Below are 20,101 nucleotides of genomic sequence, written 5' to 3' on the forward strand. Positions count from 1 at the left end.
TAAGATACCCAGCCTCTCGTGTAGCGAGGCCATGGGCAAAGAGTTTTGGTAGGCCAATCAACACATCTTCTTCAGATTTTGAATCAAAGATTGGGGTTGCAAAGAAGCTGGGACCATGTAAAGTCTTTTTCTATTGATGGAAGTTGGGGCAGTGAAGCTGCATCTTGTTTCGAGCAGCAGTATCCGGGGCCCAGTGCCCTTGGTGCCAGCAGTGCCCACCACAGCATCGAATGCAGTGGTGTCTGTGCCCAGCCAGGTCTGCAGCATGATTCTGAACATTGTTTCTGGTTACCCTCTGCCAAGCTTTGTTCTCTGTTCCTTCTACAATTTTTATGTGTTTCCCAATATTCCTTTTTTATAAACTACTTCATTGTATAACAGACATAGAAAAAGTTGTATATATTTAATATATACAACTTAATGAGTTTGGAGATAAGTATACACCTGTGAGACCATCACCACAATCTATGCCACAAACATATACATCACCTCCAAAAATCTCCTCCCACCCTCTTCGTTTATTGTTGTTATTATTATTTTTTTGACAAGAACACCTAACATAAGCTCTAACCTCTTAGCGAAGTTTTAAGTATATAACACAGTATTAACTATAGGCTCTGTGCTGTACAGTAGATCTCTAGGACTTATTCATCTTGCATAACTGAAATTTTGTACCCTTTGATTACTACCTCCCTGTTTCTTCCTCCCCCCAGCCTCTGGCAACCACCTTTTTATTCTCTGCTTCTATGAGTTTGATTATTTTAGATTCCTCTTACAAGTGGTATCATGTAGTATTTGTCCTGTGTCTGGCTTATTTCACTTAGCATAATGTCTTCCAGATTCATCCATGTTGTTGCAAATGGCAGGATTTCCTTTTTTTTTTTTTAAGGCTGAATAATATTCCATTGTATGCATATACCACATTTAAAAAATTCAGGGACTTCCCTGATGGTCCAGTGGTTAAGACTCTGCCCTCCCAATGCAGGGGGCCAGGGTTCGATTACCTGGTCAGGGAACTAGATCCCTCACGCTGCAACTAAGAGCCTGCATGCCACAACTAAACAAGATCCCGCATGCCGCAATGAGGATCTCGCATACAGCAACGAAGACCCCGTGTGCCGCAACTAAGACCTGGCGCAGCCAAATAAACAAATAAATATTTTTAAAAATAATAAAATTTTAAAAAATAAAATAAATAAAAAACCCATTCACGCGTTGATGGACATTTATGTTGCTTCCATAGCTTGGCTGTTGTGAATAATGCTGCAACGAATATGAGAGTGCAGGTATCTCTTTGAGATCGTGATTTCAATTCCTTTCAGGATATGTATATCAGAAGTGGGATTGCTGGATCATATGGTAGTTCTATTAATTTCTTGAGAAATCACCTTACTGTTTTCTATAGTGGCTGCACCCATTTGCATTCCCACCACAGTGCACATGGGTTCCCTTTTTTCCTCACCAATGCTTGTTATCTTTTGTGGGTTTTTTTGATTATAGCCACTTTAACAGGTGTGAGGTGACATTGCGGTTTTAATTTGCATTTCCCTCATGATTAGATGTTGAGCATCTTTTCATATACCTGTTGGCCATTTGTGTGTCTTCTTTGGAGAAATGTCTTTTCAGATCCTCTGCCCATTTTTTAGTTGGATTTTTTTTTTTTTTTTGCTATTGAGTTATAGGAATTCCTTATATATTTTGGATATTAACCCTTTATCAAATGTATGGTTTGCAAGTATTTTCCCCCATACTATAGGTTGCCTTTTCATTTTGCTGATTGTTTCCTTTGCTGTGCAGAAGCTTTTTAGTTTGATGTAATCCCACCAATATTCTTTTAATAAATTCATGTTCTGCTTAAATAGGCTAGATTTGGCTTGCATCTCAGAATCCTGAGCTTGTCAGGAACTGGGTCAAAATTTGCCATTCTCTCTTGAAATTGTTGAGATTGCTGACTCACCTCTGGTGGATGGTGGGGATGCCCCCTCTTTTAATTAATAAATAAATTAATTAATTAATTTTTGGCTGCATTGGGTCTTCGTTGCAGTGCGCGGGCTTCTCATTGCGGTGGCTTCTCTTGTTGTGGAGAAGAGGCTCTAGGCGCGCGGGCTTCAGTAGTTGTGGTGCGCGGGCTCAGTAGTTGTGGCTCACGGGCTTAGTTGCCCCGCGGCATGTGGGATCTTCCCGGACCAGGGCTCGAACCCGTGTCCCCTGCATTGGCAGGCGGATTCCTAACCACTGCGCCACCAGGGAAGTCCCCCCCCCGACCCCCGTTTTATAGTCCTTCCCCAGCTCCTGCTTTTCCCTTTCATCCTGCTTGGCCCCGCACATTCGTCGTCATCTGTCCCTCCACACTCCCTTTTGCACTCCAGTGGAAATCTCCTTTAACATTCTCTGAGACAATGACACTATCAGAGTGGGACACTGTTTGAATCCCCTCCCTTGACAGTTGAGGGCTTGGGCAGGTGGAAGCCTGGACTGAAACAGGGGCTGAATTTACTTCATCACAGGTTATAGCAATGAGGGGCCATTTCCTAGAAGCAGTGTCATTTGAGTTTGGTCGTTTGACTTTGGGCTGAGGGTGTCAGAATGTCTATGGCCAAGTAAGTGTAGATGGAGGAGAAGGAGCAAGAGCATGTTCTTAGTAGGCAGTGGGACCTGGACTACACGTAACTATTGGTCTGGGTGCAGGTGACAGTGGGAGCTCTTTATCGGGTCCCGAGGCCTCAGACTGTTCTTTGGGGTACAGCCAGATGATGCTCTCTATTATCTCAGTTTCCAAGTAGTAGTCTCCCAGCTTCCTGTATGGGTTACTGTGTGCTTGGAGGTGTACTGGACAGTATCACCCACTTGGATGCCTTCCTCTTGAATCAAGCACCAGTTGGCATATTCCTTGGATCAGTATTTGGCGAGCTGGAAGATATTTTTGGTAACTCATAGCTTCTGCAAGCTGCCAAGTTTTGGAAGCCACGTGAAGTGAAGGGTGGTGAGGGGTAGGTGAGAATCATGCCACAGCTACTTGTGAAAGGGCATATTCTGGGTAGAGGGATGCAATGAACTCTTTATAACTCCACCATGGCAAGGTAGATGAATCCATCATTTTGGTAGATGGTATAACAGAGGTTCTTCATCCACCCAGTTAATACTACACTCCATATGTTTTTTGTGATAAATAGATATGAAGGACCCTGCCACTTTCTTCTAGAGCCAGGCCATAAATTAGGAGTTGCCATAAGACCAGATTTAATGCTTTGAATGGACCATGAAGGACATATGGGGTAGTGCAAAAGTACTTGGGTGGATCTTCTACTTTTCCAAATTTATGTTGCAGATTTCTCAATAGTATAAGCTTCCCAGGGCCACTGGGATGGTCACAAAATCTTAGTTTTCCACTACTTTGCCCATTGCCTCTGTTAGCTGGAACTGGGGCTGATTGGCCATAATATTTTCAGGCTGAAGAATTTTTAGAATGGGTCTACCTCAGTGGCTCCCAGAATTCTGACTTTCAGGTTAGGGTATTTGCCTGTCTGTTCCAGATTCTGAGTACATAGTGGTGATAATATCTAACAGACATTACTTGCAGTTGTCTTGAAGTTGGTGTCACTGCAAGCAGAGTAATACCACCCTGACTAGAAATTTATACAAGATCAGTCTGAGAGAAAATGTTGTGGTACTGTACATAAAATATGACTCCTGTCTAAGAGGTCATATCAGATGTGGGGCATTAATCCCTCAAAGTTGACTGGCGCGTTAACATGGATTGAAATTGGCTAAAGTATGTTTTGAAGGCTATCTTGCACTTACTGTCTGTCTTTCCTGAGATAAGGAAATAGTCAGTGCTTTGGGAGGAAGTGGACAAGAGCATAAACCCAGGGAACCAGACCAATTCCCAGGGCACATTTTACATATGGGGACAGTTCCTTTGCCTCCAAAAATATCTTCCTCAAAGTGGTGCACTTGTTCAGGATTCTGAACACAGGGGAGGTGGAGGGGGCACGAGATAACAGAGAGGCTTAGTGCCGGCTGCAGACTGCTGATGTAAAATGGACTACATGGATCTTCTAGAGATAACAACAATAAAAAGGGCTAATAATTAGTGAATGTGCTCAGCACAACTATAAAAGGTAGGTACTGTTACTATCTTATTTTGTAAATGGAGAAACAGAGGCCCAGAGAAGTTTAGTGATTTGCCCAAGGTCACATAACTAGCATATGGCAGAGACCTGAGTTTAACCCAAGCAGTTTGGCTCCAGAGCCCATGCTCTTAACCACCGCATTAAACTGGCTCTTGAAATCATCTCATCAGGCCTTCCAGGAAAGACCAAGGACTAAGGAAAAACATGAACTGATAGAACTAGCCTCTTAATGGGCTCCCCTGTGTACAGCTCAATGGGGGCCCTGTCAAGGGTGTCTGCTCCACTTGGAGAAGCCTTGAGTTGGGAGAGAGACATGATGATATTACCTTGTTCTAGAGGCAGATCCCTGCCTCCCTGAGATTCACTGAACTGTGGAATATCATTTCCTATGGCCAGCATCGAGGGAGCAGAGAGGACTGGAACCTGGTGGGCCAGTCATCAGTGGATTAGATCAGTCCCAGTGAGGAAAACCAGTGGGGAAATGCCAAGCCCCTGTGGAAAAAGTGGTCTATCTGCTGCAATACAGACACAGTCATCCACCTTGGAGGTGCCCACTCCCTAGGCTTTGGCAGATTGTAGCTGTGAGTAGCTTGAGTACCTTCTCCCTTCTGGTTTCAGGTGGATGGGGATGATGGTCTATAGCAGCTATGAGACATATGAGTGTTTCCAAAATACATTTCTGTAACTTCAGTATGTTTATCCATTTAGAAAGGCAGAGGGGCTCAGAGGTTTTGGCCAGTTCACTCTTGGCTGAATTGTGCCATTCGTGCTCCTGTTTGAAAAGCCAGAACTACAGTGCCCTCTGCTGGAGTCTAAGAATGGCATCTCCAGCTGTCTCCTAATAGCGGGTCACCAAATAGGCAGCTAGGAGAGGTCAGGAGAACTAGGAGACTGAGCAGAGGACATTCCAATCAGGGTGGGGAAAACCACCTATGGGATCCCTTTGACACGATCCAGAAAATGAGAATACAAGTGATATATGCTCGGCTTTTACCAAAGATTTGAGATTTACTTTTTCTTTGAAGAGATTCATTTGGAAGTAAGAGCAACTTGGAGGACTCATTAGTGAATTCCTCTGGGAGAAGGAATGATAAAGGCAGCAGTGGAGGAAGATGGAGTGAGGCCCTTTGGATGTGTGGAGCTTGGAGGTCATCGTGTGTGTGGCTGGAGGGCAGTCACTAGAGAGTCTGGCAGGGAGAGGTCATTTGTTTCAAGCCAAGAATAAGCATAAGCACTCTTAACCACCCACCCCCATCGATTTGCCTCTGAGACACCTGTCAGTGGGCAATGCCCTGAGTGTAGATTTGTGTTAGGATGATGTCTAGCTTGACCTAGGGTTTTCATATAACAAGGCAAGGGAGTTGTCTCAGCAAAGGGCCAGATAAGGGAATTTTTCTGAAATTCTGACACTCCTGGACCAAGAGGAGTGTCCAGGTATGACGCTAAGAGTAGGTGGGAGAACAGGGTTCAAAGCAGGTGGTGAGATAGATTCAGCAAAGAAAAGGACAGATATATGGCCATGCTCCCCTGGGTAGGACAGAGAAGGGAAAGCTTAGGCACTCAAGGTGAATGAACACAGGAAGCTGGGCTGAACCTCCAGGGGCAACTAGTAGTAGTATAAGGAAGGGTGAGTCTGGGAGGGGCAGGAATCTACTGATTGGTAGACAAGAGAGTTCTGGTCACTGGTCAGGGATGCTCTTCTGTGGGCAGCTGCAATTGACCAGGCTCTTTCAGGGCCTGGATGAGCTATCCTTTGAAGCCAGCTAGCATTTGTTGCTTCTCAAGGAATCTTATGGTTAAAAATATTGCTTTCCATGGGAATTCCCTGGCGATTCAGTGGTTAGGAGCGGCACTTTCACTGCCAAGGGCCCAGGTTCAATTCCAGGTTGGGGAACTAAGATCCCACAAGCTGTGCGGCCAAAAAAAAAAAATGTACGTATATATGTGTGTGTGTATATGTGTGTGTGTGTGTGTATTGCTTTTCAGGTACCCTATCCTGGCAAGTATGTTTTGAGTAGCAGGACAAAGATATTCCAGTCAGAGGAAAGGTATATATTCCATATGTAAATAATAACTTACTTATTATGGTTTATAACTTTTCTTCCAATCATCTGTTGTACAGTTTTATGTGCTAGGTCTTAGCTGTATTACATACATTATATAATTTAATCTCCACAACAAATCTATAAGGAAGGCATTATTATCTCCATTTACAAGTGAGGAAACAGGCACTCTGAATTTGCTTAGCGAGTTAGCTCCATGAATCTGAACAACTTTGAGTACCTGATAAAAATGAGTTTCTAAAGTCAAGGATAGACCAAAGTATGCTCTCCACACCCAGTTTTCCTCTTTGGTTTTTCTATTTTGGTTCTTTATCAGGAGGAAAAGAAAGGAAGGAGGCAGAGACTGGCAGAATATTTAGTTACCTGTGTTGACTCATGTCTATGAGTTTTCATTATGACTATAATAAGGAAAGCTTGAGTGGGCCCTCACATCTACTAGAAGGGAAAAAAAACTTTCTTCAAAGAAAAATTGTGAATGACTTAAAAATATCATTATAGTATGTGTTAAGAATGAGAAGTGTTAATAAGTTCATTTTAATGGTTGCTGTTAAAGCCCTCACTGAAGGGCCAAGTAAGAGTGTGGTTGATTTGAACATGGAGAACAGGTTGAAGTGCTAGTACAGGGGGACAGAAAAAGGTCAAGCCACTTGAGTGAATGTATTAACAAGGTGAAATCAGCCAGAAAGAGAGCAGGGCCAGAGAATCATTCTGAAGACAAGTGTGAATGACAAATTAGAGTCCTGCAAGATCACATGGAACTAAGGGTGAGCATGGTCAGGAACTGTGTGTTCCTTGAATTAATGAATGTAGAAATTGGGATTAGAAAGACTTGGGTAAGCAAGGTGGATGGATGTTGTTTTCTAAGAGCCAAACAGAATGCTGTATTTTCTCCATACATACTTTCCTAAACCAGTTCTGAAGTAATAGAAAGGTATGAGCCAAATTCCCTGTTATGGTGGTCCACATTCCCAAATCTCTGCCAGCTGACATATTGCAAGCAACCTCAGCAGCACCAGGATTCAGAACCAGGTGAGCTCTGTTGCACTTTCCTGTTGATATGTTAAATAAGATGAGAGCTAAGAGCTTACTGTTTAATTTAGGAACATCACCATGGATATGAGCATTGGTGACTAGACACATAAGAAGTTTCAGTGGAGTGGTAGGGGCAAGAGCCTGATTGGCATGGGTTCAAGAGAGACTGGCAGGATATTTAGAGACAGAAAGACCAGACAACTCTTTTGAAGAATTTTTCTGTATGGGGGGTGGGCAGGGAAATAGGATGTAGGGCTTTAAGATGGAAGAAATTATAGCATGAATGTATGTAGATAGGAATGGCCAGAGATAGAAAAACTGATGCAATAGAGTGTGAAGAATATTGGCGTAGTGTCCTTGAATAGTCAACAATATGAGATCTGATGCACAAGTGGAGGGGTTGGTCTTAACAAGTGTGTAGACCATTCGCTCATTATAATAAGACATATACAGGCGCAGATGCAGGTAGATGGATAGACATGATTTTGTGAGAGGTTATAGAAATTATCTTCCAGTTGCTTCTGTTTTCACTGTGAAATAGAAAGGAAAGTCATTATGTGAGAGTGAGGATAGGAGATGAGGTGTTAGAGGTTTGAGGAAAGAGAAGGTACGAAGTGGCCTTCAGGAGAGTGAGAGAATGCATAGAACAAGGAAATGTAGTCTGACTTTTGGGCAGCCATAGAGGCCCACTTGAGTTTAGTGATCAGGAATTTAAAGTGAGGCCAATCAGCATGGTTGTTTTTCTCTTGTCAATGAGTATAAACTACTTTTCCCAGGAGTTTTGGTATAATCAGGAGTGGGAAAGGGGAGAAGGTGGTGGAGAAAGAAATAAGGACAATAGCTTGAGGGGACCATTTGGTCAAGGGAGGATTCTTTTTTTTCCCCAGATGGAATGATTACAGCACATTTGTATACTTATGGAAGTGATCTGGGAAGAGGGAAAAAACTGAGGGAGAGGGGGATAATTACAGGAGCAAAATCCTTGAGGAAAGTGTGGATGAGATCCAGTACACAAATGGAGTCAGTTCATTCATTGTACAAGAGGGAAGGTATAAATGCAGTGGAATGTTGGATGTGATGATGGAAAGTCTCTTTAGATTGCTTCTATTTTTAGTTAAATAAGGAGCAAGGAAGTTATTAGCTCAGAGTGAGGATCCAGAGAGGATTTTAGAGATTTGAGGAGAGAGGGGGAGTTGCCTTGAGGAGTGGGAGAGTGGCTAGGGAAATGTAATAGGATTTTCAGGAAGTCCCAAGTGCTCACTTGAGATTTGTGGTTATGGTACTAATCATTCTAGGAAGACTAGATGTCCTAGGAGGAGGGCCAAATACACATACCGTTGTCTTCATAGGTTTCCCTGGAGCTCCACACTCCAACTCCCTGGAGTTTCATAGCCTTATCCTGAGATTCTAGAGTCAGCCTATGTGCCCTGGAGCTTGGCCATGTGGTCCCAGACTTCAGCTCCTGGGCAGCTCAAGTGGCTTCAAGGGAATACTACGAATAGAACATAATTACTATTGAGTGGAATTTTCAGGTGGAAGTCTGAATAACATGGTTGAAGCCAAACTTGGCAGAGGGTAGCCAAGTTCCCTGAATGTCTTTGTGCATAGATATTTCAGGATGTGCACAATTAAAATGACTTGTCAAGAACCTACAATATGCTGCCACAGACTTTAAAACAAAGTCCATAAAGAAAGACAAAGAAGAATACTATATAATGATAAAGGAATCATTATATTATGAGAAGACGATATTACACTTGTTAACATATATGCACCCAATATAGGAGCACCTAAATACATAAAACAAATACTAACAGACAATAAAGGGAGAAATTGACAGGAATACAACAATAGTAGGAGACTTTAATACCTCACTGACATCAATGGACAGATCTTCCAGACAGAAAATCAATAATGCAACAGAGATCCTAAATGACACAATAAAACAGTTGGACTTAATTTATATCTACAAGACACTACATCCAAAACAAACAAAAACAAACAAACAAAACACAGAATACACATTCTTTTCAAGTCACATGGAATATTCTCTAGGATAGACCATATAAAGGACACAAAACAAGACTCAACAAATTTAAGAGGACAGAAATTATTTCAAGCATCTTTTCTGACCATAACAGTATGAAACTAGAAATCAACCACAGAAGGAAAAACGAGAAAAAATGGCTTGTCAGAAATGGGAGATGAGTTACATACAGCGTTCTGGCTGGGATGCAGTGAAAGCAGTCTGTGATCAAAGTGGGAGTTGGAAGTGCTTTGTTATGGTTTTAGCCTTGAATTCCTTCTAGATTTTTTTTTTTTTTTTTTTAAACATCATTATTGAAGTATAATTGCTTTACAATGGTGTGCTAGCTTCTGCTTTACAACAAAGTGAATCAGTTACACATATACATATGTTGCCATATCTCTTCCCTCTTGCATCTCCCTCCCTCCCACCCTCCCTATCCCACCCCTCTAGGTGGTCCCTTCTAGATTTTGAAATTTGCTCTTATGAGGATGAAGCTCTTGCCTCAGCTCTACACATAGCTGGCTCATTCTCATTCTTCACGGTGTGGCTCAAACATTACCTCCTTGATTACTGTCTAAAGTGGGCCTCTCAGGCTTCCCTGGTGGCACAGTGGTTAAGGATCTGCCTGCCAATGCAGGGGACACGGGTTCGAGCCCTGGTCCAGGAAGATCCCACATGCCCCGGAGCAACTAAGCCCATGCACCACAACTGCTGAGCCTGCACTCTAGAGCCTGTGAGCCACAACTACTGAGCCTGCGTGCCACAACTACTGAAGCCTGCGTGCCTAGAGCCCATGCTCTGCAACAACAGAAGCCACCACAGTGAGAAGCCTGTGCACTGCAATGAAGAGTAGCCCCCGCTCGCCTCAACTAGAGAAAGCCTGCGCACAGCAGTGAAGACCCAAAGCAGCTAAAAAAAAAAATAAAAATAAAAAATAAGTAAATAAAGTGGGCCTCTCCAAGTTACTCTCCATCATGGGATCTGCAAACTCAGTTGCCTATAAGAGTCAGGCAGATAATGTTTATGAGTAAAACAACTAAGAAACCTGTCCCATCTAAAGGGGCAGCTGCTACTTTGCTCTGGCCATTTGTGGTCATGTGGGAATTTAGGGCCAGTGTGGCCAGTTCTAATTTTTAAGAGAAGTCAGAAATGTGGATTTTACATAAAATCTCCTGATTTTTAGATGTGGGTCCAGATTTTTTTAAGAAATCACTCTGCAGGCTGAGTCTGGCCCTCTGGCCAGCAGTTTATAACTTCTGATCCATTGCATCAACTCTCCCACCCTTATATCCTTCCCAGTACTTGTTATATTCTGTGAATATCTTGTTTATTTATTTACTTGTTTATTGTCTGTGTTAGTCACTGTTGTATTCCTAGTGCCTAACACAGTGCCTGGCACAATCAGTTCCCAATAAATAATTATCTGATGTTGGATGAGAAGGGGAGTCTGGATTGGTGCCTTACTTGGGAGGTTTCTATGTATTCTGAAATTATATATATAAATTATAAATATGAATATATGTATGTATGTGTGTGTTTATATAGAGGTGTGTGTATATATGTATATATGTAAATATATGTGTATATATACACACACACACACACACAAACACCTGTATATGGCAAATATTTTCCCTTAGTCTCTCCTTTATTTATTTATTTTTTTGGCTGTGCCGCACGGCTTGTGGGATCTTAGTTCCCAGACCAGGGATCAAACCCTGGTCCTTGGCAATGAAAGCACAGAGTCCTAACCCCTGGACTGCCAGGGAATTCCCCTCTTAAGTCTCTTTCTTGCCTTTTAACTTTACGATGTCTTTTGATACAGAATTATAACTTTTATCTAGAAAAAATTGTCAATCTTTACTCTTAGGCTTCTGGGGCTATGTCCTATGAGGAAAGTTTTCCAAATTAATTTACAAAGTGTTTTCTTTTTTTTTTTTTAATTTTTAATTTTATTTTTGGTTGCATTGGGTCTTCATTGCTGTGTGCGGGCTTTCTCTAGTTGTGGCGAGCGGGGGCTACTGTTTGTTGAGATGTGTGGGCTTCTCATTGCGTTGGCTTCTCTTGTTGTGGAGCATGGGCTCTAGGGTGCGCAGGCTTCAGCAGTTGTGGCGTACGGGCTTAGTTGCTCCGCAGCATGTGGGATCTTCCCGGACCAGGGATTGAACCCGTGTCCCCTGCATTGGCTTCTTAACCCCTGTGCCACAAGGGAAGTCCATATACTTATTTATTTTAAATCTGTCTTGTAATCCAAACATTTACCAAAAAAACCTCTTTTCACTTACTTGATAGTGAACTTTGAAGCACAAAAGTTTTAAATTTTGATGAAATCCAATTTATCTATCTTTCCTTCTGTCACTTATGCTTTTGTTGTCATTTCTTAGAAACCACTGCCTAATCCCAAGGTCATGAAGATTTTTCTTCTAAGAGTTTTAAAGTTTTAGCTCTTACATTTATGTCTATGGTCCATTTTGAGTACATTTTTTGTATATGGTGTGAGGTGAGGTCCAATTTCATTCTTTTGCATGTGATTATCCAGTTTTTGCCGCACAATTTGTTGAGACGACTATTCTCTCCCATTGAATTGTCTTGGCATTCTTGTTGAAAATCAACTGACCATAAATTAAGGGTTTATTTCTGGACTCTCAATTCTATTTCACTGATCTATATGGCAATTCTTATGCCAATATAACACGGTCTTGATTATAGCAGCTTTGTAGAAGATATGAAATTGGGAAGTATGTCCTCCAACATTGTTATTCTTCAAGATTGCTTTGGTTATTCTGGGTTCTATATATTTCCATATGAATTTTAGGATATCTTGTCAATTTCTGCCAGATATCATTATCTTTGGGAGGTATTTCTTTTTTTAAAAAAATTGAAATATAGTTTATATAAAATATTATGTTAGTTTCATTTGGGTGATATTTCACTACAAGGAATTCTAAGCATCTAAAATGTGTCTGGAAAGGGATCTCACATTTATTCCTCCCCTGCATCCTAACTCACATACTGAATTTGGCAAATATTCAGGAATCTCCAACTTGGTCCAGGACACTTATCTATGTTTTTATCAGTAATCCTTTAAGGTACCCTAGTTTCTTTTTGTTTTTTGTTTTTTTTTGGCCGTACTGTGCAGCATGCGGGATCCTAGTTCCCCACCAGGGATCGAACCCGTGACCCCTGCGTTGGGAACGCGGAGTCTTAACCACTGGACCACCAGGGAAGTCCAAGGTGTCCTAGTTTCTTGATGTATTTTAGACTATTAAGTGTGAATAGCTCAATATTATATATATAGTAGAAGCTCCTCTAAAGAAGCTCCATTGAGGGTACTTCCCTGGTGGTCCAGTGGGTAAGACTCCGGGCTCCCAATGCAGGGGGCCCAGCTTCAATCCCTGGTTGGGGAACTACATCCCACATGCATGCTGCAACTAAGAGCTCGCATGCCGCAATGAAGATCCCTCATGCCACAATGAAGATCCCGCATGTTGCAACTAAAGATCCCGCATGCCGCAAATAACATCCAGCGCAGCCTAAATAAGTAAATAAATAATAAATATTAAAAAAAAGAAACTCCATTGAATAGACTTGCTAGATTAATTAATGTTCTCCATTTCCTCTGAAAAACATACTAAAAAATGCCTGCAACACTCCAGTTGCAGCCAAGAGCTACTCTCGAGTATACCTGCACACTTATGCTCCCACCAGTTGAACTGTGTGCATACCAAGAGTCAACTGTGGTTTTTCTCCCCAAACAATTTATGCCAGGTTTATTCTGTAATTGCAATATTGTAATTTAATGATATATTATTTAAACTAATGGAATATGTATTTTTTAAAAAAGAGCAATGAGTGCCTCCATGAGATTTACCAGGGGCACCCAAAGCAAACAGTCCCAACCTTTCTACATAAAATGTATCAAGCAAGCATTAAATAAATTTATGAGATATTAAAAAAAAGAGCAGTAGTTTGTATAAAAATGAAATTGAATGCTTTGGAAAAACTCAAACTTTAAAAAATTACACTTTGAATTAAAATGGATGTGATTTAGAAAATTACCATTTTGCAACTATCATAGAAATAATTGAACCATCATTATATACTAAAACTAGTAAGCGAAAGTTTGATGAAGAATAGGGTATTTACATTTTTTCAAAGTATCTTCCTGGAAATTATTACTAATTACAAAACAAAAATAGTAACTTGACAGTGGAGAAAACTGGAAAACACCACCTTAATCAAATGGTCAAAGTTAACATCACCAATAATGGGACAAAATGACATCACAAGCCTCCTGATGTGATGTATTGAAGACATAATATTGCTTAGTCCTGCCAAAAATATTTAAACCTAATCTATTCTTGAGAAACATCAGACAAACCCAAATTAAGAAAAATTCTATAAAATATCTTGCCTGTACTGTTAAAATTGTCACTGTCATGAAACAAAGCATCAGAGGAATTGTTCCAGATTAAAGGAGACTAAAGAGGCATGCCAACTAAATGCAATCCTTATTGGATTGATTGATTAATCAATAATTAATTAACCAATTTAATTGGTTAATTAACCAATCAAAGAATTGATTAACCAATTATTTCTATTTCTATGATCAGTCTTATCCTTAATTGTATCCTAGAAGGAAAAATTTTGTTCTAAAGGACATTAATGGGACAATTGGCAAAATTGGAATATAGATTATAGATAATTAAATAGTATTGTATCAGTGTTAAAACTGCTGAGTTTGATACCTATACTGTGGGTTGTTATCTAAGAAAATGTTCTTATTCTTAGGAAATACAAACTGAAATATTTGAGAGTAAAGGATATAATATGAGCAGCTTATTCTCAACTAGCTGAGAAAAAAATAGATGTTTATATATAGATATGTAAATATATAAATTATATATATATGGAGAGAGAGCAAGCAAATGTGGCCAAATATTAACAATTGACTAATCTGGGTAAAGGGTATAGGGAATTTCTTTTGTACCAGTCTTACAACTTTTCTATAATTTAAAAAAAATTAATTAATTTATTTTTGGCTGCGTTGGGTCTTTCTGTAGTTGCGGTGACTTCTCTTGTTGCAAGGCATGGGCTCTAGGTGCGTGGGCTTCAATAGTTGTGGCGGGCAGGCTCTAGAGCGCAGGCTCAGTAGTTGTGGCGCACAGGCTTAGTTGCTCCGTGGCATGTGGGATCTTCCCGGACCAGGGCTCGAACCTGTGTCCCCTGCATTGGCAGGCGGATTCTCAACCACTGCACCACCAGGGAAGCCCTCTATAATTTTGAAGTTATATCATGAAAATACATTATTTAAAAAAAAAAATTTTATTTATTTATTTATTTTTGGCTGCGTTGGGTCTTCGTTGCTGCACGCGGGTTTTGTCTAGTTGCGTTGAGCGGGGGCTACTCTTCATTGGGGTGTGCAGGCTTCTCATTGCAGTGGCTTCTATTGTTGCGGATCACGGGCTTCAGGCGCGCGGGCTTCAGTAGTTGTGGCCCGCGGGCTCTAGAGTGCAGGCTCAGCAGTTGTGGCACACAGGCTTAGTTGCTCCGCAGCATGTGGGATCTTCCTGGACCAGGGCCCAAACCCGTGTCCCCCACATTGAAAGGCGGATTCTCACCCACTGCGCCATCAGGGAAGCCCTCTATAATTTTGAAATTATATCATGAAAATACATTTTAAAGATGGTTAATTAACCATAAAGTTTATTTCCTTTCCCTCCTAAATTTGCTAAAATCACATCAAAATAACAACAACAATAATGGCATTAACCTTCAAGGTCAAAGAGAGAGAGAGCAAGGATACAATAGCAAGATGATATATTTCAGTGGAAATATCTTTTGAAAAATGGAAAGTAGATAAAGGGGTAGTAACGAATTTATCAGAATAGGAAAAGTTTTAACTTAAGTGTCTGCAGTGGAGGATACACCTAGAATTGAGCTAATTCATTTGGGAGGCTCAAACCTTAGAATGTAGCAGGTACCACAGAAGGTAGGAGTAAAGACTAGGTCCGAGAACAGGAAGGTGGTCACTGACACTCTGTCTACAGAGCATGTGGCACAACCAGGCAAACCACTATGCCCCAACAAGGAGATAAAAGAGTTCCCTGTCCAGCAATCCCACGTCTGGCTATATATCCAAAGGAAGTGAAAACAGGATCTTGAAGAGATATCTTCACTCTCATGTTCATTGCAGCATTATTCACAATAGCCAAGATATGGAAACCTAAGTGTCTGTCAATGGATGAATGGATAAAGAAGATGTGATGTATATATATATGTGTGTGTATATATATATATATATATATATATGCCATGAAATATTATTCAGTCATGAGAAAGAAGGAAATCCTGTCATTTGCAACAACATGGATGAACCTTGAGAGCATTATGCTAAGTAAGATAAGTCAGACAGAAGAAGACAAATACTGTATGATCTCACTTAGACGTGCAATCTAAAAAAGCGGAACTCAGAAACAGAGTAGAATGGTGGTTGGGGGGTGAGGGGATGAGATGTTGGCCAAAGGGTATAAACTTCCAGTTATAAGATGAATAATTTCTGGGGATCTAATGTACAGCATGGTGATTATAGGTAATTACACTGCATTATATACTTGAAAGGTACTGAGAGAGTAGATCTTGAATGTTCTTACCACAAAAAAGAAATGGCAATTACGTGACGTGATGGAGGTATTAGAGCTAATACTATGGTAGTTATCATCTTGCAATATATTTTAAGCGTATCAAATCAACATATTGTACACCTTAAACTTACACAATGTTATACGTCAATTATATCTCAATAAAACTGGGGAAAAAGAGAGTTCTCTGGAGGAGCTGAATCTTGGAGGCACTGCACTCCTGCACAAGATTTACTGTGAGGGACGGCATATGGTGCAAGACTAAAAATACGATGATTAAGTGAAAATCGAGATCCTCAAAGGTGAGACTCAGTGCCCCCTTCTCCTGTCTTGATCCCAGTATGCTAGCAGACAAACATGTAACCAATCCCCAGAGAAGCAATTATAGTGTTCTTCCCTGGAGAAAATGTAGAGATCCAGAGGAAAGCTCCCAGTGAAGCCCACAATGGATAACTACCGCTGCCCTCCAGGCTTCTAGTCAGCTTTTTAGTTCCTCACTCTTAACTTACAATGGAGAGCCAAGGATCACCAGTTATTTGACAATAGTTATCAAAGAGGAAAACAGAGATCAAAATAAACTCATAGGAAAAAGGGCGCAGAGGAAACAGAGCTAATGCAGAGAACAGAAGAGAATTTCAAATAAAGTATAATATCCCTAAAGAAAAAAGAAGATATGGAAAAGGAAAACCAGAGGACCAAAAACAACCCTTGGAAATTAAAAATATAGTAACCAAAATAAAATGTTCTGATACAAAGGTATGGTGATTTTCCTGTAGGTCCACAGCTTCTTTATTACCCCTCCCCTTGAGTGTGGGCTAGATTTAGTAATTCTCTTCTAACAAACAGAATAAGGTAGAAGTCACAGTCACTTCTGAGACTGTCATAAAAAGGCATTGCGGCTTCCTTCCTCCTTCCACTCTCTCTCTCTCTCTGATCACCTGCTCTGAGGAAAGTTAGCTGCCAAGTGAGAACACTCAGGCAGCTTATTGGAAGGCCCACGTGGTGAGAAACTGAGGTGTCTTGTCAATAGCCAGAGAGGAACTGAGGCCTCCAGCTATGAGATGACTGCAGCTCCTGCTGACATCCTGTCTGCAACCACAAGAGAAACCCTGAGCCAGAACCAACTAGCTAAACTGCTTCTGGATGCCTGATTCACAGAAACTATAAGGTAATAAATGTTCATTGTTTTAAGCCTCTATGTTTTAGGGTAATTTGTTACACAGCAATAGATAATTAACACAGAAGGTTGGAAGATAAAATTGAGGAACGTCCCAAAGAGTAAATGTTTTAAAACCCAAAGGAAGCATAGAGAAAGATTAATTAAGTTAGAGGATCAGTTCAGGAGGTTTTAGAGCTAACAAATGGAAGTTCCAAAAGGAGAGAAGAGAGAAAGTAGAGAATAAATTAATAAAGAAATAATAAAAAAAAGAAAAATAAAAAATAAATAAAAGAAAAAATTTGTCAGAAATGAAGTGCACAAATTTCCAGATTGAAAAAGCTCAGGGAATGTCTATCACAGTGAATGAAAAAAGATCTACAGCAAATTCCAACATGAAATTTCAGAACACTAGGGAACAAAAAGAAAATCAAAAGCTTCTGGAGAGAAATACATCATACACAAAAGAATCCAACTGGAAGTTAGAGGACAATAAAGGTATAACTTCAAAATTCTCAGAAAATGATTTTCCACCAAGAATTCCATATCTGGAAAAACTGACAATCAAGTGTGAGGGTAGGGCTTCTCTGGTGGCACGGTGGTTAAGAATCCGCCTGCCAATGCAGGGGACACGGGTTTGAGCCCTGGTCCAGGAAGATCCCACATGCTGCGGAGCAACTAAGCCCATGTGCCACAACTACTAAGCCTGCGCTCTAGAGCCTGCGTGCCACAACTACTGAAGCCCGCGCGCCTGAAGCCCGTGATCCGCAACAAGAGAAGCCACTGCAATGAGAAGCCCGCACACCGCAACTAGGGAAAGCCCACGGGCGGCAACGAAGACCCAACGCAGCCAAAAATAAATAAATAAATAAATTCATTAAAAAAAATGTGTGAGGGTAGAATAAAATCATTCTTCACTCAAAAATATACCTCTTACACATTCTTAGAAAACTATTCAAGGATATATTCCAGGAAAGGGAGAGAGTAAACCAAGAAAGAAAACATGGGATCCAGGAAATAGGGAATAAAACTTTGGAGAGAGGCAAAAGCAAGTTTCAGGACAAGAGCTATGCGCCAGGAGTAGGAGAAGGCAGAGTATAGGAGTAGGAGAAGGCAGAGTATAGGAGTAGGAGAGAGGAAGTTTGGGAAAAAAGGAATTGGTAGATTATTTGTTGTGTTTTGGTAGATTATTTGTTGTGTTTTGAGCGATTGGAAAAAATATCATTGGGCATTTAATAGAGCTGTTGAAGTAATTTGTGGAAAAAAGTAACAGTAGTTACCTGGAGAACTGAGCAAGTAAAAAAAATGGTGGCAATTCTTAACTCTAGGGATAAACAAAAAACTGAACAAAAAAGGAAAAGTTATTATAGTGACATTATTTGGCTTAGCAGTGAACAATTTTTACATATTTGTAAGACTACAAGACTATAGATCTAAACTTGCATGTTCTATTGCTACATCCCAAATGATCACAAATTTAGTGGCTTAAAACAACATTCACGGGCTTCCCTGGTGGCGCAGTGGTTAAGAATCTGCCTGCCAATGCAGGGGACATGGGTTCGAGCCCTGGTCCAGGAAGATCCCATATGCCACGAAGCAGCTAAGCCTGTGTGCCACAACTACTGAGCCCGCGAGCCACAACTACTGAAGCCCACGTGCCTAGAGCCCGTGCTCTGCAACAAGAGAAGCCACTGCAATGAGAAGCTTGTGCACCGCAACAAAGAGTAGCCCCTGCTCGCCGCAACTAGGGAAAGCCCGCGCACAGCAACGAAGTCCCAACGCAGCCAAAAATAGTAAAAAAAAACCCCCCAAAAACAAAAAAACAACATCCACTTACTATCTCACAGTTCTGTAAGTCTGGTAGTCTCTGCTTAGTCTCACAAGGCTGAAATCAAGGTGTTGGCTGGGCTGGGGTCTTATGTGGAGGCTCTAGGGAAGAATCCATTTTCAGGTTCATTCCGGTTATTGGCAGAATTCAGGTTTTTGTGGTTATAGGATTGATGCCTTGCTGACTGTCAGCTGGGACACTCTCAGCTCCTAACTGCCACCCACATTGGCATGGAGGCCCCCTGCATCTTCAAAACTGCACATGCTTCCAATCTCTGAATTCCTCTTTTGCTGTTAACTGGAAAAAACCACTCTGCTTTTAAAGGGCTTGTGTGATTAGATTAGGCCCACTCACATAATGTCCTTTTTTCCATGTAAAGTAACAATCACCAGAGTGTTATCCATCATATTCTGAGGTTCCGCCCACATTCAAAGGGGAGGGGATTATATAAGGGCAAGGTTCATTGAGGGTCATTCTTAGAATTTTGCTTACCACAAACCTAAAACTGTGACATAACTATACTGGAAAAACTAGGATGAGAGAGGGGAAGCACACGGTATAGTATAAGAAAGCTAAATTTTCAACTCTCATAACAGGAGGGCAATATATAATAACCCAAAATGGAACAAGGGAAATTTGTGGGTTAGGCCAAGTGTGTTTCTCTGAGAGAGGGTGAAGAACTCCTAATTTGGAGACAATAGCATCCCCGTGGCATAATGCCAGGACCCAGCTGGGTGGGGGCAAGCAGGGGAGGGCTGGTGTAGGGCTATTAAGGGATTCCTAGTGTCCATTAGTGGGATGTGTGAAACAGAGCTGAATACGTGAAACAGAGCTTCTTTGATGGAATTAGAAAGAGAACAGAGAGTGCCCAGTGGAGGCCTGTACAAGATCAGTCCTTCTCAAACTTAACGCTGTGCTTTATTTTTTCCCAGTTATCCCCTCCCTTTACCCCAACGCAACTTTTGCTTCAGTACCTGCCCACGCTTAGTTTCCTTCACATGTGTTCTTCATTCTGCCTGGAATACCCTTTCTCCTTCATTTCTGTGCTTTCAAGCAATTCATCTTTTGAGACCTTAATCTTGTCACATTTCCTGTAAACCCTCCCTTTACAATTAGTTTAGTCACTCAGTATCACTTATTCATTCGCTCACCCTACAAATATATTTATTAAACCTCTATTATGTGAGGTACTGCTAGGTATTGTGGATATAATACAGGT

The 20,101-nt window shown here is 41.0% G+C and overlaps 1 protein-coding gene across 2 annotated transcripts in view; it reads right to left on the minus strand.

Moving 5' to 3' along the window:
* Positions 1-20,101, minus strand: part of SPMIP11 (sperm microtubule inner protein 11) — a 31,211-nt gene that overhangs the window by 3,687 nt on the left and 7,423 nt on the right. The window contains exon 2 of one of the 2 annotated variants that reach the window (XM_061205250.1): positions 8,564-8,720. The exons of the other annotated variant lie outside the window; for it this stretch is intronic. Within the exon in view, the coding sequence (XP_061061233.1) occupies positions 8,564-8,618 (55 nt within the window). The 5' untranslated portion in view covers positions 8,619-8,720. The remainder of the gene's footprint in view (positions 1-8,563; positions 8,721-20,101) is intronic. 2 annotated transcript variants of the gene reach the window in all.

The sequence above is a fragment of the Eubalaena glacialis genome, chromosome 11 (genome assembly GCF_028564815.1).
Source record: "Eubalaena glacialis isolate mEubGla1 chromosome 11, mEubGla1.1.hap2.+ XY, whole genome shotgun sequence".
Taxonomy (NCBI): Eukaryota; Metazoa; Chordata; class Mammalia; order Artiodactyla; family Balaenidae; genus Eubalaena; species Eubalaena glacialis.